General features: G+C 38.8%; 1 protein-coding gene across 2 annotated transcripts in view; it reads right to left on the bottom strand.

Annotated features, from left to right (window-relative positions):
- The window catches only part of ALG9 (ALG9 alpha-1,2-mannosyltransferase), a 98,715-nt gene that overhangs the window by 24,568 nt on the left and 46,548 nt on the right, over positions 1-27,599 (bottom strand). For both annotated transcript variants that reach the window (XM_060102732.1, XM_060102733.1), the window contains one exon: positions 67-197. In XM_060102732.1, coding sequence (XP_059958715.1) covers positions 67-197 — 131 coding nt within the window. The remainder of the gene's footprint in view (positions 1-66; positions 198-27,599) is intronic.

Below are 27,599 nucleotides of genomic sequence, written 5' to 3' on the forward strand. Positions count from 1 at the left end.
CAATCCTAGATTCCAATTTTTGCCCTTACTAATCCTAGTACATTTCTTAGGACTAAAGCCACATACCTAGATGCATCAAGGAATGGTCTGTAGGCCAAGTTGATCCATTCTTCTCTATTGGATGAATATTTTGGCTCCCGGGGTGTTTCTCTCATGGTGTCCAAATCCACTAAATAATGGCATTTATTGATGTCAATCTGCAACAGAGAAAGGCCAACTCTTCATCAGTAATTGCAAAGGTCCTTTCAGGGTAAGAAACATCAACTGTAATCCTAAGAATTCCCACAGGGTTTTAGAAGCACGAACATCTAAGTCCTCAGAAAATGTTACCAGTGCTCTCTTCACTCAGCTAAGAGTGCTGGGTGTTGGGGTGTTATTTAGGCTCCTGAGGGCAGGGGTGATACATGCACTCACCCAGCCAAAGTTCACTTTGCTGTGCACCTGAAACTAGCACAATATTGTAAATCAATGATAGTCCCCAAAAACTACAGTACACAAGTATCTATGAGATTAAATAAAAACCCAAAGATGGAAATCATTATTGTGATATTGTGATTTATAATAAAATTTTTGGGGGGTCTTCTTCCAAGGTTTCTGGTTCAGTGCACCCCAAACCCTTGTAATTTCCTAAGCGATAAGAGCAATGGGAGCATCTTTTGTTATAATATTCAGTCTCTTGTCCTCAGTTCCTGAAATCCTTTCAAAGCCATAATGGTGAAAGGGGTGTCCTGTTATTCATAACAAGCCCCTTTCAACCGCAACTGAGCTTATGTTAATGAGGTGACTTTCCAAAATCCTGTAAAGATGGGAGGGGGTGCTGGTCACCAGTTGAACTAACCATGTGAAAAGAAGGTTGGACCTTTCAGTCACTGGGGGAGGGGGGAGGAGGGAGGGGCTGGAGATTGGCCAATGGGTTAATCAATCATGCCTGTGTAATGAAGCCTCCATAAAACCCTAAAAGGACAAGTTCGGAAGGCTTCCAGGTTGGTGAACACGTGGAGGTTCGGGAAGAGTGCTGCACCTGGAAAGGGCATGAAGATCCCCACTCTTCCCCCATACCTTGCCCTATTCATCTCTTCCATCTGGCTGTTCCTGAATTATATCCTTTTATAATAAACCAATAATCTAGTAAGTAAAATATTTCTCTGTGTTTGCCACTCTAGCAAATTAATCAAACACAAGGAGAGGGTCATGGGATCCTCCGCTTTATATCCAGTCAGAAGTATAGGGAACAACCTGGACTTACAACCAGCACCTAAAGTTCAAGGAGCGGGTCATGGCTCCAATCTGTAGCCAGGCAGTCAGAAACAGGTAACAACCTGGGCTTAAGACTGGCGTCTGAAGTAGGCAGGAGAAGGGGGCAGTCTTGTAGGACTGAGCCCTCAACCTGTGGAATCTAATGGTATCTCTGAGTAGACAGTGTAAGAATTGTGTTGCGTTGTAAGACACCCAGATGGTGTCTGAGAATTGCTGTTACTGTGGAGAACCCCCCAACACTCAATATTAGAAATTGGGTCCCAGAACCCTCTTAATTACTAACGTAGTCAGCTAAAGAAAAGTAAATCTCAAAGGAAAGTTGCATTTTTTACATGCCACTATGTTACACATATTATTTTTTAAATCATTATATAAAGGCCTATAGGGGATTATTAATTCCTATTTTATAAATGAGGAAGCCAAGACTCAGAGACAAATTATATAACTTCATTTTTTTCAAGATCTATATTAAGCCCCTACAATGTACTAGGCATTAATAAGTTAAAGCTAATGATACAGAATTAAATAAATAGCATACAGTTCTTGCCCTAAAAGGATTTATCATCCTAACCAAAATCACATGAGTTTATAGTAGAGCCATATTTGGACTCAGGTCAGTGTGACTTCCAAAGTCATAAATCAAGACTGCCAAAAATGACCGAATCAGAGGGGAAGTGCCCTCAGGAGCTCATTTAGATGTTTCTTAAAAATTAAAACCAAAAATGATTTGTCCTAGAATGTCAGGTTTCAGCTAAGATAAAAATCATTTGAAATATGAATAGAAATATAGCAAATCTCGTATTTAACAGTGAACGGTTGAAAGCTTTTCCTTTGGAATGAGGAATAAGTCAAGGCTGCTTATTATCATTACTCTGTTCAACACTGTACTAGAGGTTCTAGTCAGCAGGGTAAGATACAAGGAAGAAACAAATGGCAGAAGAAATAAAAAGAAACAAACAAAAGTCCTTCATTCATCACAATGATATGATTGATATATATAAAATCCAAAAGAATCAACATAAATTTTTGGGATTAAGAGAGTTTATCCAACTTTAAACCATTTATAGAATGTAAAATTAACATCCTATGTTCCTATATAACAGTGGTAAACAACAAATTAAATTACATTTTAAAAAATTATGTATTTTCAAATTACATTATAAAAATATCATTTAAAAGGATATGAAAACATGTGTCTTGGAATAAATCTAACGAAATATGGGCAAGTCCTCTATAAAGAAGTATAGAATTTTATTGACTAGTGTCTATCAACTGATGAATTTATAATGTGGTATATTCATATAATCAAAATGTGGTATATACATGCAATGGAATATTATTCAGTCTTAAAAAGGGTACATACTACAACAAAGATGAGCCTTGAAAACATTGTGCTGAGTGAAAGAAATGAGACACAAAAGACCATATTTTGTGTGACTCCACTTAACATGAAATGCCCAGTAGAGGCAAATCCATGAAGACAGAAGTCAGATTAGTGGTTGCTAAGGATTGGAGGAGTGACAACTTAATGCACATGGGTTTTTTTTTGGGGGGGGGGGATGATGAAATGCTCTGAAATTAGATAGCGCTGGTGGTTGTATAACATTATGAATGTACTGAAAGCCACTGAAAAAGTTCTGGAGGTAGAGAGTGGTGATGGTTGCACAACAGTGTGACTGTTCTTAACGCAACTGAAGTGTATACCTAAAAATGATTAAAATGGTAAATTTGATGATAAAATATTGTTGAAATATGAATTTTACCTCAAAAAAATTTTTGATAAACAATAAAGTAGACCTTATTAAATGAAGAGATAAACCTTATTTCTAGATTTAAGACTATTATAAAGATGTAAATTCTAAATAAATTGACAGATTAAATGCAACCTCAATAAAAATGCCAACAGACTTTTTTGATGAAACTTGACAAGCTGAGTCTAAAATGTATACGGAAATGCAAAAGGACAAGGATAGCCAAGGCACTCTTAGAAAAGAACAAGGTGGGGACTTACTTACTATAAAGTTATAGTAATTAAGACAATGAGGTATTAGTGCAGGAATATAACAGACCACTGAATAGAACAGAGCCTGGAACAGATACAGGCACATATGGACACTGATCTATGACAGAAGTGACACCTCAGAGCAGTGGTGAGAGTATCTCTCTTCACTAATTGGTGCTGGGACAACTGGATATCCATGGGGGAAAAATGAAATTGGACCTCTGTACACAATGAATAAACAACAAGGTCCTACCGTATAGCACAAAGAACTATATTCAATATCCCATGGTAAACCATAGTGGAAAAGAATATAAAAAAGAATATGTGCGTATATATCTATATCTATATCTATATAACTGAATCACTTTGCTGTATAGCAGAAATTAATACAACGTTGTAAATCAACTATACATCAATAAAAAAACTGATAACGTAAAAAAAATCAACTTCAGATGGATTACAGAACTAAATGTGAAAAACAAAGCTCTTGGAAGATAATATGGCAGACTATCGTCAAAATCTTATGTATGGCAAAAGTCATTTTAGACAAACACAAAAAGTATTAACTATAAAAGAAATGATGAATAAATTTGACTACATTAAAATTGGGAATATCCGTTCATCAAAGACACCAATAAGAGAGTAAAGAGATGAGCCACAGAATGGAAGAAGATACATGTGACACATTAACAATCAAGTATTCATATCTAGAATATATAAAGAACACCTGCTGATCAGTAAGGCAAAAATGGACCATTCAACAGAAAAACAGGCAAATGACTTGAATAGGTACTTCATAAGAAGAAATCTAAACAGCCAAAAACAAGTGAAACAGTACTCAACCTCATGAGTAACCAGGGAAATGCAAATCAAAATTACAATGAAAAATTACAATACCAAATGTAGGCCAGAATGTGGAACAATTCTTATACGTTGCTGGCGGGAGATTAAGTTGGTACAAGATTTTTAGAAAACTATTTGGCAGAATCTACTAAAATTGAACATATGCAATTCTTGTGATCCAACAATTCTACTCCTTGGTATTACATTGAACCATATGGAATCATTAATATGTGACTGATCCACAAAAATGGTACTTTCAGGGACTTCCCTGGCAGTCCAGTGGTTAGAACTCTGCACTTCCACTGCAGGGAGGCACAGGTTCAATCCCTGGTCAGGGAACGCACTTCCACTGCAGGGAGGCACAGGTTCAATCCCTGGTCAGGGAACTAAGAATTCGCAAGCTGCATGGCGCAGGAAAGAAAAAAGGTAATTTCACATGGTTCAAGGTAATGTATATCCAACGGGAATGCATGAACCAAAAGACAAGTTCAAGAATGTTCAAAGTGGGGACTTCCCTGGTGTCGCAGTGGTTAACAATCTGCCTGCCAATGCAGGGGACATGGGTTTGATCCCTGGTCGTGGAAGATCCCACATGCCGCAGAGCAGCTAAGCCCGTGAGCCACAATTACTAAGCCTACACTCTAGAGCCCGCGAGCCACAACTGCTGAGCCCGCGTGCCACAGCTACTGAAGCCTGCACACCTAGAGCCTATGCTCCTCACCAAGAGACGCCACCGCAATGGGAAGCCTGCACACCACAACGAAGAGTGGCCCCTGCTCACCGCACTAGAAAAAGCCCATGTGCAGCAACGAAGACCAAATGCAGCCAAAAATAAATAAATAAATTTGTTTAAAAAAAAAAGAATGTTCAAAGTGGCATTATTTACAGCTGGCCCAGACTGGAAAGAACCAAACAACTATCAGAAGTAAAATAATATAGTCATACAATGAAATACTCTACTGTAATAAAAGAGAACAAACTACAGCTATATTCAACAATGTGTAATTACAAACAAAACATTAAGTAAAAGGATCAAGACACATAAAAATGCAATATGATTCCATGTATATGAAGTTCAAAAATAGACAAAACTAATTTATGTTGTTTAGGAATGCATATAGAAGTGATAAATCTAAAGAGAAAAGCAAGGAGATTATTACCATAAAAGTCAGGAGACTCCTGAAGGGGGAACTGGATAGTGATCAAAAGGAATTGTTGGGGGAGCTTCTGGGTGCTGGTAATGTTCTAGTATTTAACCTTGGATGATTACACAGGTATTTGTTCTATTATTATTAATTATTATTAATTTACTGTACATTTATGTTTTGTGCACATTTAGGCTTATGGGTTATACACAATTGAATGTTTGAAAAAGCACATATAAAGACAACTTTGTAATCTCTGGCTTACAGTAAACTCTGTTCTTCCCCAACCTCTAACTCACAGTAATGTTCTCATTCTCTCCCACCATTATTTATATGTAAAAGAGACTTCAGTCTCACATCTGTCTCTACATATGGGCTATTCCTCCGGGGAGAGAAAGCACACTGAGAATTGACGTCAGACCCAATTCCATTCTTCATAACTCTCTAAAAATGACCCTTTGCATAAACACTCCAGGAAGCAGCCTTTTTGGTCTGAACACCCACTCTGTAGCTCCCAAGGATTTTAAAAACATGAAACAAGTTTTTAAAACCTTTGCCAGCGCCATGCCTCTGTAATCAAATCGAACCAGCAAGGGGTAAAGATTCATGGTCTCATGCCTAGACCTCCTTTGGTGAGGGAGCTCTGAGTATGACATTTCAATACTTGACCTCAGCCTGGCCTTTTCTGGCTAGGCATACTACAGGTCTGATTATCTAGTTTTGCTGCTGGATACATGGTCTACCAGAGATGTGGGTAGTAACTAATTAATACCCAACTACACCAGTTAGCTTTAGGCTTCACTCATCACACCATCCATATGCAAATTTCATTTAAAGTTTTTAGAAAGATACTAAGGCAAAATCATATTAATTGAAATACTAATCCATTTTTAAAAATGCAACCTCTTTTCACGCTTCCTGAGAAGCAGCTGCTGAACATTCTTTTTTTCTAGGAATCAGTTACTGAACAACTAAAATACACAAGGACAAAGTTCTCCAGCAGAAAATGGTTAAGTATGATCAAGGGCAGATTCTCTAATAGAGAAGAAATACAGTGGTTAAAAAAGGAGCCCCAAATAAAAAGGCAACCTATGGAAAGAGAAAAAGTATTTGGAAACCATATATCTGATAAGGGGTTAATACCCAAAATTTATAAGGCACTCATACAACTCAACAGCAAAAAGCCAAATAATATGATTTAAAATGGGCAAAGGACCTGAATAGACCCTTTTCCAAAGAAGACATACAAATGGCCAACAGGTACACCAAAAGGTGCTCAATATCACCAATCATCAGGGAAATGCAAAACAGAACCACAACGAGATTATCACCTCATACCTGACAGAATGGCCATCATCAAAAAGACAAGAGATAACAAGCAATGGCGAATATGTGGAGAAAAGAGAACCCTTGTACTGTTGGTAGGAACAGGAACTCGCATAGCCATTATGGAAAACAGTATGGAGGTTCCTCAAAAAAATCAAAAATAGAACTACCATATCATCCAGCGATCCCACTTTTGGTATGTATCTGAAAGAAATGAAATCACTACCTTGAAGCAATATCTGCACCCCTGATGTTGAACTCATAGAAAACAAGTAGAATGGTGGTTGCGAGGGCCTGGGGGAAATGGAGAGATGTTGGTCAAATTTCAGTTATAGATGACGAAGTTTTAGGGATCTAATGTACAGCATGGTGACTATAGTTAACAATACAGTGTTGCATACTTGAGATCACCTAAGAGAGTAGACCTTAAATGTTCTCACCACAAATAAATGGTAACTACATGAGGTGATGGATGTGTTAACTATGTATTGTGGTAATCATTTCACAATATACACATATATCAAATCATCACATTGTATACCTTAAACTTACACAATGCTATTTGTCAATTATACCTCAATAAAGCTGAAAAAAATTTTTATTTAAAAAATTAGAGGGCCTCCCTGGTGGCGCAAGTGGTTGAGAGTCCGCCTGCCGATGCAGGGGATACGGGTTCGTGCCCCGGTCTGGGAGGATCCCATATGCCGCAGAGCGGCTGGGCCCGTGAGCCATGGCCGCTGGGCCTGCGCGTCCGGAGCCTGCGCGTCCGGAGCCTGTGCTCCGCAACGGGGGAGGCCACAACAGTGAGAGGCCCGCATACCGCAAAAAAAAAATAAAAAAATAATAAAATAAAAATAAAAAATTAGAGGCTTCCGGTCAAGATGGCAGTGGGGGATGACGTGGAGTTCGTGTCTCCCCACAACTAGGGCGACTGCCAGACGCTAGTGGGGGACCTGAACGCCTAAGGAGACAGGAGGAACCCCTCAGCGACGAGGTAGGACATGGGGGGAGTGAGAGGGGAGGAACAGTGGAGGCTGGACAGGACTGGCGCCCCTGAGGGGTGGCTGGGAGTGGGGAGGGGTTCCCACGCCCGGAGGAACCCTGATCCTCCGAGACATTTCCCTGCCCAATCAGGCCCGGAAGCCTGTGGGGCTCCCAGGCCGGGTCCTCCATCCTCTGAGGCCCCCTCGGTCCTAGGGGTGTAGGAGGAAGGTGGGGGGAGAAGAGGAGAAGCTGGCGGGAGGGGCCCTCGAGGACTGGAGGATCCAGGGAGGTGCAGAGGGCATTTGCCCCGCTCACCCAGGCCTGAGAAGACTGCTGGGCTCCCAGGCCTGGCCCTCCATTCTCCAGGGTCCCCTCTAGCCTCATGGTTCCTAGGGGTATGGGGGGCGGGGAAGAGGAGGGGAGGCAGATGATGGGGGGAACTCTCCAGGACCAGAGGATCAGGGGAGGCCCAGCAGGCATTTCCTCTGCCCACTTGGCCCCAGAAAGGCTGCCAGGCTCCCAGGCCTGGTAACCCGCCCTCTGAGGCCCCATCTGGGAGCATCCTAGAGGCGTAGGAGGGAGGCGGGGGGTGGGAGGCAATGGAGAGGCTGACGGGGAGGGGTCCTCCAAGATAGGAGGAGTAGGGGAGGCACGACAGGTGTTTCCCCCACCCACTTGGCCCCGGGAAGCCTACTGGGATTCCAGGTCTGCTCACCTGCTTTCTGGGGCCCCCTCTGTCATGTGGATCCTAGGGGCATAGGAGGGAGGGATGGGAGAAGAAGAAGAGAGGCCAAGAGGGAGGGGCCCTCTGGGATGGGAGGATCAGGGGAAAACTCAGCTGGCTGGCTGGCGTTTCCCCTGCCCACTTGGGCCCAGTGAGCCTGCTGCGGTCCTGGAGCTGGCCCTCTGCCCTCAAAGGCCAGAGGCACTCCTGGGCCCCTCCTGCTGAGATGAGCCTAAGCCCCACCCCCAACCCCCCAGGGCCTTTTCTGGACCTGTGGTCCTAAGCAAAGGCCCTGCCCACTGCCTAAACCCCACTCTCCACAGCCAAGGCTTTTTTTCCTTTTCTCCTCTTTTTTACTATTATGGTTCTGTTTTACCTTCCAGTTCTTGTTTCATCTATATTTTTATTTTTTTATTCTTTGTAACATATCTGTTGGTTTTCTAATCTTATTTTATTTTTTACTGTTTGTTATTATTCTGTTCCTATTTTTCCTTTTTCTTTTCTTTTCTTTTTTTTTTTTTTTTTTTTTTTGCCACCCTGCATGGCTTGTGGGATCTTGGTGCATGAGACAGGGGCCAGGCCTGAGCTCCTGCAGTGGGAGCTCTGAGTCCAAACCACTGGATTAACAGAGAATCTCAGACACCAGGGAATATTCATAGGAATGAGATCTCCCGGAGTTCCTCATTCTTGGCACCAGACCCACCTCTACCCAGCAGCCTACAAACTCCAGTGATAGAAGCCTCAGGCCAAACAACCAGTAAGACAGGAACACAATCTCACCCATCAAAAAAAAAAAAAAAAAAAAAGAGACAACAAAAAACTAGATCACTGATGAAGGAGCAAGGTAAAAACCTACAAGACCAAATAAATGAAGAGGAAATAGGCAACCTACCTGAAAAAGAATTCAGAGTAATGATAGTAAAGATGGTCCAGAATCTCAGAAATAGAATGGAGGCATGAATTGAGACAATACAAGAAATGTTTACAAAGATCTAGAAGAACTAAAGAACAAAAAAACAGAGATGAACAACACAATAACTGAAATGAAAAATACACTAGAAGGAATCAAGAACAGAATAACTGAGGTAGAAGAACGAATAAGTGAGCTGGAAGACAGAATGGTGGAAATAACTGCCAAGGAGCAAAATAAAGAGAAAAGAATGAAAAGAATTGAAGACAATCTAAGAGACCTCTGGGATAACACTAAATGCACCAACATTCAAATTATAGGGGTCCCAGAAGGAGAAGAGAAAAAGAAAGGGTCTGAGAAAATATCTGAAGAGATTATAGTGGAAAACTTGCCTCACATGGGAAAGGAAATAGTCACCCAAGCCCAGGAAGCGCAGAGACTCTCATACAGGACAAACACTAAGAGAAACACACCAAGACATATATTAAAACTAACAAAAATTAATTCAAAGAAAAAATATTAAAAGCAGCAAGGGAAAAGCAAAAAATAACATACAAAGGTATCCCCATAAGGTTATCAGCTGATTTCTCAGCAGAAACTCTGCAGGCCAGAAGGAAGTGGCAGGATATACTTAAAGTGATGAAAGAGAAAAACCTACAAGCAAGATTACTCTATCCAGCAAGGATCTCATTCAGATTTGACAGAGAAATCAAAAGCTTTACAGACAATCAAAAGTTAAGAGAATTCAGCACCACCAAACCAGCTTTACAACAAATGCTAAAGGAACTTCTCTAGGTGGGAAACACAAGAGAAGAAAAAGACCCACAAAAACAAACCCGAAATAATTAAGAAAATGGTAATAGGAAAATACAAATTAATAATTATCTTAAATGTAAATGGATTAAATGCTCCAACCAAAGGACACAGGCTAGCTGAATGGATACAAAAACAAGACCCATACATATGCTGTCTCTGAGAGACCCACATCAGACCTAGGGACACATACAGACTGAAAGTGAAGGGATAGAAAAAGATATTCCACGCAAATGGAAATCAAAAGAAAGCTGGAGTAGCAATACTCGTATCAGATAAAATAGACTTTAAAATAAAGACTGTTACAAGAGTTAAGGAAGGACACTACGTAATGATAAACGGATCAACCTAAGAAGAAGCTATAACAATTATAAATATTTATGCACCCAACAAAGGAGCACTTCAATACATAGGGCAAATGCTAACAACCATAAAAGGGGAAATCAACAGTAACACAATAATAGTAGGGGACTTTAACACCCCACTTACACCAATGGACAGATCATCCAAACAGAAAATAAACAGGGAAACACAAGCTTTAAATGACACAGTAAACCAGATAGATTTAACTGATATTTATAGGACATTCCACCAAAAGTGGCAGAATACATTTTCTTCTCAAGTGCACACGGAACATTCCCCAGGATCCATCACATCTTGAGTCAAAAATCAAGCCTTGGAAAATTTAAGAAAACTGAAATTGTACCAAGCATCTTTTCTGACCACAACGCTATGAGATTCAAAATCAATTACAGGAAAAAAAACTGCAAAAAACACAAACATATGGAGGCTAAACAGTGTGCTACTAAATAACCAAGACATCACTGAAGAAGTCAAAGAAGAAATAAAAAAAAACATAGAAACAAATGACAACGAAAACACGATGACCCAAAACCTATAGGACTCAGCAAAAGCAGTTCTAAGAGGGAATTTTATAGCAACTCAATCTCACCTCAAGAAACAAGAAAAATCTCAAATAACAATCTAACCTTACAACTAAAGCAACCAGAGAAAGAGCAAAGAAAAGTCAAAGTCAGTAGAAGGAAAGAAATCATAAAGATCAGAGCAGAAATAAATGAAATAGAAATGAAGAAAACAATACCAAAGATCAATAAAACTAAAAGTTCTTTCTCTGAGAAGATAAACAAAATTGATAAACCTTTAGCCAGACACATCAAGAAAAAAAGGGACAGGATACAAATCAATAAAATTAGAAATGAAAAAGGAGAAATCACAACTGACACCACAGAGATACAAAGGATTATAAGAGACTACGACAAACAACTATATGCCCATAAAATGGACAACCACGAAGAAATGGACAAATCCTTGGAAAGATACACTTTCCAAGACTGAACCAGGAAGAATTAGAAAATATAAACAGACCTATCACAAGTAATGAAATTGAAACTGTAATTAAAACTCTTCCAACAAACAAAAGTCCAGGACCAGATGGCTTCACAGGCGAATTCTATCAAACATTTAGAGAAGAGCTAAGACCAATCCTTCTCAAACTCTTCCAAAAATTGCAAAGGGAGGAACACTCCCAAATTTGTTCTATGAAGCCACCATCACCCTGATACCAAAACCAGACAAAGAAATCACAAAAAAATAAAATTACAGGCCAATATCACTGATGAACACAGAGGCAAAAATCCCGAACAAAATACTAGCAAACAGAATCCAACAACACATTAAAAGGATCATACACCATGATCAAGTGGGATTTATCCAAGGAATGAAAGGATTCTTCAATATATGCAAATCAACCAATGTGATACACCATATTAACAAATTAAGGAATAAAAACCATATGATCATCTCAATAGATGCAGAAAAAGCTTTTGACAAAATTCAACATCCATTTATGATAAAAGCTCTCTAGAAAGTGGGCATAGAGGGTAAGTACCTCAAGATAATAAAGCCCATATATGACAAATCCACAGCAAACAACATACTCAATGGTGAAAAACTGAAAGCACTTCCACTAAGATCAGGAACAAGACAAGGATGTCCACTCTCACCACTCTTATTCAACACAGTTTTGGAAGTCCTAGCCACAGCAATCAGGGAAGAAAAAGAAACAAAAGGAATACAAATTGGAAAAGAAGTAAAACTGTCATTGTTTGCAGATGACATGATACTATACATAGAAAATCCTAAAGATGTCACCAGAAAACTACTAGAACTAATCAACGAATTTGGTAAGGTTTCAGAATACAAAATTAAGAAATCTCTGGCATTCCTATACATTAACAACAAAAAATCAGAAAGAGAAATTAAGGAAACAATCCCATTTACCATCGCAACAAAAAGAATATAATACCTAGGAATAAACCTACCTAAAGAGGCAAAAGACTTGTACTCAGAAAACTATAAAACACTGATGAAAGAAATCAAATATGACATAAATAGATGGAGAAATACACCATGTTCTTGGATTAGAAGAACAAATATTGTGAAAATAACTATACTACCCAAAGCAATCTACAGATTCAGTGCAATCCCTATCAAACTACCACTGGCATTCTTCACAAAATTAGAACAAAAAATTTTACAATTTGTATGGAAAACAAAAGACCCCAAACAGCCAAAGCAATCTTGAGAAAGAAAAGCAGAGCTGGAGGAATCAGGCTCCGTGACTTCAAACTATACTACAAAGTTACAGTAATCAAGATAGTATGGTACTGGCACAAAAACAGAAATACAGATCAGTGGTAGAGGACAGAAAGCCCAGAGATAGACCCACACACATATGGTCACCTAATTTATGACAAAAGAGACAAGAACATACAATGGAGAAAGGATAGCCTCTTCAATAAGTGGCACTGGGAAAACTGGACAGCTACATGTAAAAGAATGAAATTAGAATACTACCTAACACCATACACAAAAATAAACTCAAAATGGATTAAAGACCTAAATGTAAGGCCAGACCCTATAAAACTCGTAGAGGAAAACATAGGAAAAACGCTCTTTGACATAAACCACAGCAAGATCTTTTTTGACCCACCTCCTAGAGTAATGAAAATAAATAAACAATGGGACCTAATGAAACTTAAAAGCTTTTGCACAGCAAAGGAAACCATAAACAAGACAAAAAGACAACCTTCAGAATGGGAGAAAATATTTGCAAATGAAGAACGGACAAAGGATTAATCTCCAAAATATACAAACAGCTCATGCAGCTCAATATCAAAAAAACAAACAACCCAATTAAAAAATGGGTGGAAGACCTAAATAGACATTTCGCCAAAGAAGACATATAGATGGCCAAGAGGCACATGAAAAGATGTTCAAGATCACTAATTATTAGAGAAATGTAAATCAAAACTACAGTGAGGTATCACCTCACACTAGTCAGAATGGCCATCATCAAAAAATCTACAGACAATAAATGCTGGAGAGGGTGTGGAGAAAAGGGAACCCTCTCGCACTGCTGGTGGGAATGTAAATTAATACAGCCACTATTGAGAATAGTATAGAGATTCCTTAAAAAACTAAAAACAGAACTACCATATGACCCAGAAATCCCACTGGGTTTGCTGAGAAAACCATAATTCAAAAGGACACATGTACCCAAATGTTCACTGCAACACTATTTACAATACCCAGGACATGGAAACAACCTAAATGTCCAACGACAGATGAATGGATAAAGATGTGGTACATATATACAATGGAATATTACTCAGCCATAAAAAGGAACGAAATTGGGTCATTTGTAGAGATGTGGATGGACCTAGAGTCTGTCATACAGAGTGAAGTAAGCCAGAAAGAGAAAAACAAATACTGTACATTAATGCATATATGTGGAATCTAGAAAAATGTTAGAGATGAACCTATTTGTAGGGCACGAATAGAGACGCAGATGTAGAGAACGGACATGTGGACACAGAGGGGGAAGGGGAGGGTGGGATGAATTGGGAGATTAGGTTTGACATAAGTACACTACCATGTGTAAAATAAATAGCTAGTGGGAACCTGCTGTATAGCACAGGGAGCTCAGCTCGGTGCTCTGTGATGACCTAGATGCATCAGATGGGGTGGGGGGTGGGAGCAAGGTCCAAGAGGGAGGGGATATGGGGATATATGTATACGTATAGCTGACTCACTTCATTGTACAGCAGAAACTAACACAACGTTGTAAAGCAATTTTACTCCAAAAAAAAAAAGTACATAAAAATAAATAAATAAATAAATAAAATTTTTTTTAATTAGAAGAGGAACTCTAAGTCAGAGGCCTAGATTCTTGTCTGGGTTCCATAATAAACTAGCTGGGTGACTCCCACTGATTTAAGTTTTTTATACCTCAACTTCTTCTTCAGTAAAAAATAAGGATAATACCATTTACCTCAATCAGTTGTAATGAGGATTAAATGAGATGATTCGTTTAAATAAAATTTGCAAACTATAAAGGACTAGTATGCAAATAGCTGTAATATTAGAAGGAATCCTAATTACTTCTGTGAAATGTGAGAACTTGACTAATATAAAAGAACCTTGGAGCATTAGAGCCCGTTACAATCAATTATTCTTGTTGTCAACCTAGATTGGTGTTTACTGTCAATTCAAGTTATGCCCAATGTGTAGGACACAACAGTTACAATATTAACGACTCATAATCCTTGATTAGCAGCCTCCACTAAATAATATTGAAATGAATCTTCTGTACTCAGAGAAATAGAAAAGAAACTTATTGTTACCAAAGGGAAGAGGGAGAGGGGAGGGACAAATTAGGAGTAAGGGATTAACAGATAGAAACTACTACACATAAAATAGATAAGCAACAAGGCTTTACTGTATAGCATAGAGAATTATACCCACTATCTTGTAATAACCTATAATGGAATATAATCTGCAGAAACCCTGAATCACTATGCTGTACACCTGAAACTGATGCAATATTATAAATCAACTATACTTCAATTAAAAAAAACTGGAAAAGTCAGTCTTCTGGGCATCATCAAAGCCTTTATTAAGTACCTATACTTAGGTGAGTCCTAAAGCAGGGTATATAAAATTCCTGTAAGACATGTCTCTGGTTTTAAACTTATAATTTAGGTCAGGAAATAATATTAGCGCATATGAAATACAGAAAGTATTATAAGTAGAGTTCAGAGAGGAAGAAATCACTGGGGGCTACAGTAGTTGAAAAGCTTTCCTGGAGATGGTGGCAAATGTTAGAACAGAGAACAAAAGGCAGAAAGGAGCATGGTTTACAGGGGAAAGAGGTGGAATATCTGCTTGTCCCAGGAGGTGTGTATTGAGAAACAAAATGAGAGAGAGGCAGTCTGAGGACTGATAACGGAGGACCCAAGTTAGGGGAATCTGGATTTTGTGCATCAGGAATCTACTCTAGGTTTTTTAACCAAGGAGTAATATAATTAAAAACGGGTCTCAGAACGAGAGGTCCGTATTGGCTATGCTGGGGAGGGTGGGGCAAGGAAGTGTTGGAGGAGAAGGCTGGGAGGACTCTAGTCACTATCACAGTATCCAGCTGTGGAGTGACCACACCTTGAAGCCCTATGGCAGGCAGAGCAAATGAAGGAAGCAGGAAGGGTAGATCTCAGGTCTATTTCAAAGGAAATCAATGACACCAAGACTTCTAATGCAGTGAACTGGGGAAAAGAAGGAATTGCAGTGAAGAATCAGTTTAGGTAAGATTGAGAAAAGATGATAACTTGTGTTTCATCACCTGAGGTGGGAAGAAACATGGTGTATTCAAGGAAATGAAAGAAGGCCCGTGTGACTAGAATACCGAGTTAAGAATTTTCTTTTTTTAAAATATTTATTTATTTATCTACTTATCTAGATATCTATCTATCTGGCTGCACCAGGTCTTAGTCACGGCACATGGGATCTTTTAGTTGCAGCACGCGGGATCTTTAGTTGTGGCATGAGGGACCTTTTGGTCGCGGCATGTGGGATCTTTAGTTGCAGCAGAGGGATCTTTTAGTCGCGGCATGTGGGATCTTTAGTTGCAGCAGAGGGATCTTTTAGTTGCGGCACGTGGGATGTAGTTCCCTGACCAGGGATCAAACCCAGGCCCCCTGCATTGGGAGCACGGAGTCTTAACTGCTGGACCACCAGGAAAATCCGCTGAGTTAGAGTCTTCTGTTGCAACTGCCTGGAACACTCCCTGCTTCTACCTCAGAAATTCCTACTCACCCTTCAGATTTTAGCTAAAAATGATTTCCTAGGGGAGACTTCACTGTCCACTTAAACCAGGACAGGTCCCTAAATTACATGCTCTCATATCAACCAATACTTCTCCATTAAAACTCTGCATAATTATAATTTATGAATCAATTGGGAAAATCGTAAATTCTATGGAAGCTGGAGCTGTATCTATCTCATTCATGCATGCATTCCAAAAACCTAGTACCTAGCATAGTACAAAGCACACAGTAGGCACTAAGTAAATATATATTTAACAAATGTACCCAAGAGTGCATGAATAAAAAAGTGAAAGATGAGGGAGGAAAAGGTAAAAGGGTAGGAAAAGAGAAGAAAGAACAGAGAGGAGCAGAAGGCCCCAGATAAAGTTTGGGGAGATACCTGAAGTACTGGGCAGAAGAAAGTGGCATTAGTAGGGTATGAAAAGACCCCTTAGGGAGGTCGTAGGAGAAGGATCAAAGAAGTACACTGTTTTGAAACTCGGGGAGGGTGGACTTCAAAAGCCACAGAAAGGCTGTGGAGGAGGCTGAAGACTGAGAAAAAATAACAACAGGAATGGGTTTAACAGTTGTACCAAACAATAAATTTATTACAGCTTAGAATGTCGTGTGGGGACAAAGAAAGAACTAATAGTCTAACCTCCTTTTCTCAGTGACCTTCCCTGCTGTCTATCCAGCCGCCTGAGCCAAGCCCCCACAAGTCCTAAGGCAGGAAGGATGTGAACTTGCATTCATGCATCTATCAGTTGGAAACAACAATGACGCACATAGCTGTAAAAATAGAGATCTCTGGCAAGGGCCAACGTGAAGTTCAGGGAACATCACAGAGAAACCATCTCCATGTAGAAAACATCTTATTTCTCAAATGTCACTGAAAATTCTCTGGTAAACAAATGCAATAAAGAATCCTCTAAGAGTTTAAGGTGATGATGTGAAAGATCAATCGAAATCAATCGTCCTATAACCGCCAAGGCAAGTGGGAGGACTGAAGCTGAAAAAACTGTTTAGACGCTTTGCCCAGAGCTAAGTAAAATTTGGTTCTAACTGAGGCTACCAAACAGCAACAATGGCTGACATACACTATGAATTTAATACTGAACTTTTAAGCAGTTCTCAGGATGTCCTCTTTCTTTACAAAACATGTAATAGATTTTGATTCATTACATGTCTTCATGTCCCTCTGTGAGCAACTGTAGTGAGGCCCAGGACTCCTTATAGCTGAGCATTCTAAGCTCTGTGAAGGCAGGGACTGAGTCCCTCTTGATCAACACTGTCTCGCTGGTGCCTGATACAGTACCTGGCACACAGCAGGCAGTCAAAGTATTTGCTGAAGGAAAGAATGGTCACCAGCTGCATCAGGATGCTGGATAACTTCAAACACCAAAACTGAGACCAACTATCTGTAAGTGCCAAGAATTTCTTCCCTTAGCTTCTAAGCCCCAGGAGGACAACCTATTTCCTCAAAAATATACAATAAAGATCAAATCACATTGTGATAAATCTACTAAAAAGTCTCTAGCTATCAAAACGAGTTCAAGTTCAGTAAACTGGCTACTAATTTTGAGTAAGGTTAGACAATTCATCATAACAAGATTTGATTTACTTAGATATTTTATAGAATAAAAAAATTAAAGTATGAGAGTTGCCTAGAAAAATCAATTTAAACAATTATTCTGGGATCCCACTACTGCGAATAGAATATGTAACTCCCTTCAGATCTATGAGTGCATTCCTGCTCTTGGGAAGGGGATTAGAGAACACAAAGAACACAGAAAATGAACAGAAGAATCACATTTAAGAGTAAACCAGGGACTTACCTGGTAGTCCAGTGGTATAGAATCCACCTTACCATGCTGGGGACACAAGTTCAATCCCTGGTCAGGGAACTAAGATCCCACATGCCGCAGGGCAACTAAGCCCGTGTGCCACAACTACTGAGCTTGCATGCCCTGGAGCCTGCGCGCCACAACTAGAGAAGAGAAAACCCGCATGCCACAACTAGAGAGAAGCCCGTGCATTGCAATAAAAGATCCCCCATGTCTCAACAAAGATTCCGCATGCCGCAACTAAGACCCGACGTAGCCAAAAAAAAGAGTAAAGCAAAACTCCACATGGATATTCCTTGCTTATTCTCAATTCACAGACAAGATGTTAGAGACAACTAAGTCCAGTTCTACAAGCTTGCAGAACTTTCTGCATGCAAAGAATTTCTCTGAGAAGATACCTTTTGACTCCGTTTTAGCCACAACGTTTCATTATAAAGAATATAAATGTATAAAGAAATCCTATTGTATATAATCCTATTATACTTAGATGTGGATTATGCCATCATAAAACAAACAAGTATTTGAAAAAGCTAACTCTCTGAAATGACACCAATAGAAAAGCAGAATAATGCTCTGAACCCCTTGACCCCAACTAAGAGCTCTTCTTATTTAAACCTGTCTAATATTACCATGCATGTCAAGAAATGGGACCTCTAAATACTCTACCCCTAGCTCTAGCTCTGTGATTTAGGGAAGTTCTTAACCTAGCCTCAGAGGTTTTACCATCTCTTCAAAGGGTTTAGACTACAAACCACTAAAATCCCTCTTAACTCTTAAGGATCACTGTGGAGAAAATAATTTCATTATAATTGTAAATATACTCCACATTGCTGATTCTACTCTTCTCAAACTACTGCTGTTCATCATTAGATGTATTTTCATATTGAAAGACATCCCTATACTAGAGGTAACAAATACACAGGGTCTGCTTTTCATATTGCCAAGACATGGGCAATTAGAAGGTCTATGTTACTACTAGCACTGAACATAGCTGAAGATACATATTTGTCAGGAATGGCAAAGGCAAAATGAGATCATTCAGTTCTCTGAACTCCTTAAATAGTCAAGGAGCTATTTAAAGCCAAGATATTATCATTGTTATTCTGACATTGTTAAATATGTAAAGGGTTAGGGAAATTTTGTGGGCTTGTGTGCATGAAAAAATGTTAAATTTTTACATAGCTTCTTCAGTTCCAAGGGCTTTATCAATGTACAGGCAGATGAATACCCAGGATAGTGGTAGTGCCACTCAATGAAGCCCAATCTACGTATCTCTTAGTTCTCAAGAACACATCTCAATATAAACAAACCTACTATTTTGTACAAAATGCATTTTCAGAAAACTGGGAAGTCATGGGCAACTGTTTAATTTCTTTTGTTTTACAACAGCAAATTCAGGGTTTCTTCTGTAAATCTGATTTTTTTTTCCCTTTGCCCGCCATGCGGCTTGTGGGATCTTAGTTCACCTACCAGGGATCGATTGATCCCAGGCCCTCAGCAATGAAAGTGCCAAGTCCTAACCACTGGACCACCAGGGAATTCTCTGTAAATTTGATTTTTAAAAATATCAGTTTATATAAAATATTTTAAGACTACATCTATAATATAGAATGAAATTCATCAGTTTTTATGACTGAAGTCACTATCACTACCGTCTTTAAGAAAAGTCTATTAAGTGCCAAATTAGGGAAAAAAAGAAAAATACATCACACAACTTTCAGAAAACTTCTATTTAAGTTGAGTCATATATACAAAAAGCTACACACCATTTTTGTCAAAAATTTCCATGTTTTCTTTAAGGTTTTTATATTGTCACTGCAATTTAAAAGAAGACCAGGGCTTCCCTGGTGGCGCAGTGGTTGAGAGTCCACCTGCCGATGCAGGGGACACGGGTTCGTGCCCCAGTCTGGGAAGATCCCACATGCCGCGGAGCGGCTGGGCCCGTGAGCCATGGCCGCTGAGCCTGCGCGTCCGGAGCCTGTGCTCCGCAACGGGAGAGGCCGCAACAGTCAGAGGCCCGTGTACCACAAAAAAAAAAAAAAAAAAGAATACCAGAGGAAGACAAACATATAGATAGATACCTACCCTTTAGGAGTGCACTACCTAAGATGGACAATACCAGATGAATAAACTTTAAATGGCATTCAGCCAAGAGAATAAAGCAATTATGCCAAAGTAGAAATAAAAAGTAACAGAAAGTTAATTTTTAATCATCCAGAGTTGGCAAAACATGCTCACAAATTTTTCTATTATAATTTTCTCTGCTTAATCAGTTGACTGACATTATTATCAGTTCCTGGTATATATTTTGCGTTCCAAGAAGAAAAGGTTTTTAAATTCAAACCTTTCACAGTTGTTTTCATCACCCATTCAAAAGGATATAAATTCAATAAATGAAGCTCTGCCTAGGTTAATATCTGCATCAACCTCTGAAATTATATAACTTGTTCTGTACATGAATGTTGGGAAAAGAGAGGTAGGGGAAACAGACTGGGAAAGGTGATAATTTTCTGGTGATTCTTATGCTGGGTTTCGATGGGTAACTTTGTTAGCTTATTTGAATTCTGTGAATTCTCAAAATATTAATAGCAAAATATATTCAGGAGTAGTGGTTATTTATGTACTGTTGTTTCTAGTAACATAGATAATTGAAGGGTGGCTATAAATGGATTTTTTGAAAGATTAAGATTTTTAGATTTTTTTAAACAGAAATGGATGGTGCATAATTAATAGGGGATTGGAGAGGGTAAAGAGCCATGGGAAAATCATGTCACAATAACAAAATAAAAAGAAATATAAGACGCTCTCCTCTGCTCAATCTGCAAGAACTCCTGTAGAAAACAAGATCCGTAGTTTGAAAAGTGGTTTGGCAGACTATCTGGAGGAAAGGCAGCAGAAAAGAGTGGCATTACAGGAATAGCAAACTACCTTTGTAAAGACTCACAGGTGTAAATGAGCCAGACAGGCCAGGTGGAAGAGACTAACTTATTTGAAGCAGCTGTGGCTCCCAGGCTTTGAATTAGTGTTTCTGTACACGACCCCGACTGGGGAGTTCAGAAGCATCCATGTGAAAACAGACCTAACATCGCTAAAAGAAAAGGAGAAAAGTATTCTATCTTCCTGCAATACATCAAACTTGATAGGGAACCAGCTAGGACACAAATCTGCCAAACACTAAGCTCTGCCAACTCACATCAGAAACAAACAACAGAAGAAAGTGACACTGTATCTTAAGTGACTCTGAGGTCACAGATAGTATACTGAAGGTCTTTGTAACCAAGAGATGATATTTTCAATTTCTGTCCAAGCTAAAGGTTGGGATTTTGGAAGAGAAAGATAAGGGAAGTGAACAGCAGGATATAAACAATGGAGTCAAATCACAGGACTGTATTTCTGAATTATGGCTTATAGACTAGTGAGTTCTTGGTAAGGGTCAGGATACATCTCACCAAGACCAGAGTGAATGTGCTTAGAAAAAGTTACAACTAAATAAAGAAAATTTTAAACTAAAATCTGAAGGAGGAAAAAAACACCCAGAGAAAATCATAAAATCAGACACTCTAGTCCAAAAGATGTGATATTAAAACACACACACACACACACACACACACACACACAGAAGGAAGAACTTAAGTTTCAGGAGAAAATAGAGAAGAGAATTAGAAATAGAAACCTATGGCCTCAAACATCAATGAAGCATTTAATCTAACATGTTAAAAGAAGGTGACAAATAAAAAACCAGAGTAGGTACTTTTCCATATTCCTTCAGCTGAGTCCAGCTGAAAACCCTGGACATTATGCATGAAACAAATATAAGACAACTAGAAAGAGTAGATGAAAGAAGGCAGACTGGCTAGGAACCTCAGGACCCCAGGAACAATATTTTTAGACAATAACCACTCTATTCCAACAGTGATAATTAATTTTATGTGTCAACTTAGCTAGGCCACAATACCTAGATATCTGGCGAAACATCATTCTAGATGTTGCTATGAAGGTATTTTTAAGATAAGATTAACATTTACATCAGTAGACTTTGAATAAAGCAGATTACCCTTCATAATGTGGGTGGGCCTCATCCAATCAGCTGAAGACCTTAAGAGAAAAAGAAGTATTCTCTCACCCCTCTAGGAAGAGAAAATTCTGTCTCCAGACTGCCTTCCGACTGGAGCAGCAACATCAATTCTTCCCTGGGTCTTCAGTCCACCAATCAACCCTACAGACTTTCAGACTTACCAGCTCCCACAATTGAGTCAATTCCTTAAATCAATCTCTCTCTAATACACACAAACACACACACACACACACACACATACGTACATGCATGCATACATACACACACATTCTATTGATCTCTATTTCTCTTCAGAAACCTAACATACTGGCCAACACGCCATCAAAAACATGTCATTCCACCCATACCTCTGAAAGTAAATGTCCAGTGGAGAGCCCAGCTTTCCACCTTCATCAGGTTGTAAGAGGGACCCCTCCTCCCAGAGTGGATGGTGTCAGAAAAGACCAAGTAGGGATCTGGGCAGTAACAAGCTACCCCTCTCCCTCATCACCCTGTGGCAACAGTGGAAAGCACGCAGGGAGCCTGGACTCCCAGCTACCTGGCAGTATAATGAGACACCCCTCCTCTTACACGCTGAGGTGGTCTCAGACAGAGCCTAGTGGAGAGTCAGGACTTTCACTACTGTCCAACAGTAATGAGGCCAGCCCCCTCCAATGACATCAGTCGAGGCTATGTGGAGAGCAGGGACAAGGCACCCCTGCCCCTCTCAGCAAGGCAATATCGGTATAAGCCTAGTAGAGAGCATGAACTCTTGCTGCCATCCAGCAGTAACAAATACTCCTGTCCAGCTCCAGGTGTCAACGGAGGCCAAGTGGGGAACCTGGACTTCCATTCCCCATCTGGCAGTAACAAGGCAACACACTCTTTCTCCCATCACTGTAGGGTCAGAGGAAGTTGGCTAAAACAGAAGCTTTAAATAAGATCCAGAGTTTCATAATACTAAAAACGTCCAGGTTTCAATGAAAGGAAGATCTCAAGACATGACAAATGACAACAAACAAACTCCAACATAGAAATGACAGAGATGTTAAAATTATCTAACAAAGATTTTAAAGCCACCATAATAAAAATGCTTCAACGAGCAATCACAAACATGCTTGAAACAAAAGAATAGAAAGTCACAGCAGCGCACCTGAAACTGTCACAATGTTGTTAGTCAGCTATATTCCAATATAAAATAAAAAGTTAAAAAAAAAGTCACAGGAAAGAAACAGAGGAAGTAAAGAAGAATCAAATGGAAATTTTAGAAATAAAAAGGACAAGAACTGATACTAAAAGCTCAGTACATGTGCTAAACAGCAGAACAGACGAATCAGAGGAAAGATCAGTGAAGTAGAAAACAGAATAATAAAATTATATAATCTGAATAACAGAAAGAAAAAGGACTAGAGAAAAAACAAGGAGAAGAGAGCTTCAGGAGCTTGTGGAACTGTAACGAAAGATCTAACACTAATGTCATTGAGTCCCAGAAGGAGAGAAGAAGAGGGCAGGGCTGAAAAAGTACTAAAATAATGGCCAAAAGCTTCCCAAATTTGGCAAGAGACTTAAACTTATGGAATCAAGAAGCTGAGTGAACCCCAAACAGACTAAACTCAAAAAAATACACTCTAAGACATATCATAATTCAACTTCTAAAAACTAAAAACAAAGAAAAACTCTTGAAAGCAGCCAGAGAAAAATGACACCTCACCTACAGGGGAGAAACAAGTAGGGTGACAACAGATTGCTCATGAGAAACCATGGAAGTCAGAGGAAGGGGCATAATATTTTTCAAGTGTTAAATGAAAAAAAAACTGTCAACCAGAATTCCATATCGAGGGGAAAGCAAAACATTTCCAGATGCACACTGGTCAGAATGGTCATCATCAAAAAGTCTAAAATAATAAATGCTGGAGTGGGTGTGAAGAAAAGGGAACACTCTTGCACTATTGGTGGAAATGTAAATTGATGCAGCCACTATGGAGAACAGTATGGAGGTTCCTTAAAAATCTAAAGATAGAATACCATAGGATCCAGCAATTCCACTCCTGGGCATATATCTGGAAAAGATGAAAACTCTAATTCAAAAAGATACAGGCACCCCAGTGTTCACAGCAGCACCATTTACAATAGCCAAGACATGGAAACAACCTAAATGCCCGCTGACAGCTGAATGGATAAAGAAGATGTGGCATATATATTTATTCAATGGAATATTACTCAGCCACAAAAAAAGAATGAAGTAATACCATTTGTAGCAACATGGATGGACCTAAAGATTATCATACTACCTGCAGTAAGCAGACAGAGAAAGACAAATATCATATTATATCACTTACATGTGGAATCTAAAAAAATGATACAAATGAACTTATTTACAAAACAGAAATAGACTCACAGACATTGAAAACAAACTTATGGTTACCAAAGGGGAAAAGGGTGGAGAGGGATAAATTAGGAGTTTGGGATTAACAGATACGCATACTATATATAAAATAGATAAACCATCAGGACCTATTGTGTAGCACAGGGAACTATATTCAACATCTTGTAATAATCTATAATGGAAAAGAATCTGAACTATATATATGTATAACTGAATCACTTTGCTGTACACCTGAAACTAACAAAACATTGTAAATTAATTATACTGCAATTAAAAAAAAAAAAAGACATTCCCAGATGAAGGAAAACCAAGAAAATATGTTGTTAGCAAACCTACCCTGAAAGAATGGCTACAGGAATTCGTGAAACAAAATGGAGATGATAAAAGAAGAAATCACATAAGATAAGGAGGGAAGAAAGAACAGAAAGAGTAACAATATGGATGAAAATAATAGATTTTCTTCTCTTGAGTTTTCTAAATTATGCTTAGAGGTTGAAGCAAATATTATAACATGTTCCAAAGTGGTTCTCAATATACATAGAGGAAAGATTTAAGACAATTATAAACAGGGGAGGGTAAAGGAATGCAAAAGGAGGTAAGATCTCTACACATCACTTGAACTGGTACAGCCAATCTGGAAAACAGCTTGGCAGTTCCTGAAAAAACTAAACATATACCTACCATATGAGCCAGCAATCACATTCTGGGGCATCTATCCCAGAGAAATTAAAATGTATATCCACACAAAAACCTGTACACAGAGATTTATAACAGCTTTATTTGTAGGAGCCAAAAACTGGAAACAAAAATGTCATTCAATAGGTAAATGGTTAAACAAACTCTAGTATATTGATACCACCAAATACCACTCAGAAATACAGAGGAACAAACTACTGATACAGTATGAATGGATTTCAAGACCATTATGCTGAGGGGGAAAAGGTAATTTCAAAGGTAAGGTAACACATTACATAATTCCAGTTATATAAAATTCTCAAAATAACAAAATTACAGAGATGGAGAACAAATTAGCAGTTGCCAGGGGTTAGGGATGGTGACGGTGCACTGTAACTAGGAAGAAGTAGTACAAAGATGATTTTGTGGTGTTGGAAGAGTTCTGTACCTTGATTGCAGTGGTGGTTCCATGCATCTATACATGGGATAAAACGGCACAGAACTATACTAATGCCAATTTCCTGGCTTTGGAATTATACTAGAGGTACACTGGGGGAAACTGCATGAAGGGTACATGTACCCTCCTCTGTACTGTCTCTGTAACTTCCTGTGAATCTGTAATTATTTCAAAATAAAAAGTTTTTAAAAATGAAAATAAAGCAGCAAGGAGCCTCAAGATCTGGGGGGATGGTATATGTGACTGAACTATTTAACTTCTATCTATGAGAAGGGTATATCTTTCTCAAAACAAACTCAAATAATATAAACTGAATGGCCAAAACTCATGAAAATCCTTCAACATGACAGTAGAAATGGAGAGGACTGAACATGTTGATGAGACTTGAAAAAGAAATAATAGAAACAATATTAATCAAAAGAAAATATCAACCTTGTTTTCTAAAAAATAAACTAACCTGTCTTGTAGTAAATGCTACAATATTAAGGCAATAAATAATACGAATCTTTTTAGTAGTTTGGCATCTTGGTAGGTAACATAAACCTATTTAGTTCTATTCCTTACTAAAGACAGGCAGAGACAGCTATAGAAATCCGGGTTTTTGGTAATTTAAGGATCTCACTATTAAAACAAGAGGAAGCAGAAGCATTTATTTCTTTCAGTCTGGCATCTGTTAATGAATACTGAAAACGTTCATTCAATTAGTATCTGTCAGTGCTGGGCCATGTGGGTGATGCAATGATGGAAAGGACATGATCTCTGCCCTCTAGGGGCTTGTAACCTAGTACACTAACTGGACTGTATACCCAGACCTTGAAGAATGACAGTGCTCAAATCCTAGTTAGTCTAAATTTCTACTATCATCAGGGTCTGGGGAGGCCTCTCTTCAGTTCAAGAAGACTACATGAAGGGCTATTTGAGTATTTTAGTTAAATTTTTTAAATGATCTGCTGTGTATAAGCCCTATGTGAGTGAGGTACTGTGGAGGTACGTGAACTCTTGTCCTTAAATAAATGTATAATTTATCAGAGAACACAGTCACACACATAGATAATGAGAATACATGAAACAGGGAAGTAAGAAATTAAAAATGCTCTGCCCAACTACTTAAAATCTAGAAACTTCAAATCATTTCTTTTCCCCTGAACACTCGATGTTTTTTCATATTTCAAGGCTTTGCATGTGCTGTCCCTTTGACGGAAATGTACACTTCCCTTCCTCTGCCAGAGAACTCTCGGTCTTCCTCTAAGACCCAGCTCCCCTGCCACCTCTTATGTGAAGCTGCCCTCAAATAGAGAAGTAGGAAGAGTGCTTCCTACTTTCTCTGCACTCCCACAGCATACTATGGTACTAATTATACTACTGAATAATATTTTAGAACTGTCTCTCCTACTAAACTCTGAGGGGAAGATTTATGTTTTTTTCTAAATTCATCTTTAGGTCTATCAAAATAATGTACGTGCATAGTTCAAAATTTAAGTAGTACGAGAAGCTTATTATGAAAAACAGCAGTACACTCTTATTCCCTGGTCCCACTTCCCAGGGGCAACAACTCACAACTCTTCCAATGTTTTCTTCTGGTAGTTCTTGATGTTTCAATTATCAAATAATAATACATGCTGACTTCTTTTGGTACTTAGTACATCTTGGTATGAATCATTTCTCATTCATCATTTTAGGTACACTTTGTGGGGTCTTTCAATCTGAAAAGCAATGTCCTTCAGTTCTTGGGGTATTTTCTCACGTTATTTCTTGGGCAATTTTCTTTTCTCTATTTCACTTGGTCTCTCTTTCTGGAACTCCTATTAGCTAGATGCTGGATTCTCTGATCTTTTTTCCTTTTCTTATTTTCTATCTGCTTTTTTGTTTTGTTTTTGTATTGTTACTGTATGGAAGATTTCTTCAACTTTGTCCTCTAATCATGCTATTGATTTTTAAAATCTCTATTATCTTGTTTTTCATTTCTAGGAACTCTTATTTTCTGACTGTTCCCTTCTCAAAACATGTTTTTGTTTTAT

This window comes from Mesoplodon densirostris, chromosome 7, assembly GCF_025265405.1.
Source record: "Mesoplodon densirostris isolate mMesDen1 chromosome 7, mMesDen1 primary haplotype, whole genome shotgun sequence".
In the NCBI taxonomy this organism is placed as follows: domain Eukaryota; kingdom Metazoa; phylum Chordata; class Mammalia; order Artiodactyla; family Ziphiidae; genus Mesoplodon; species Mesoplodon densirostris.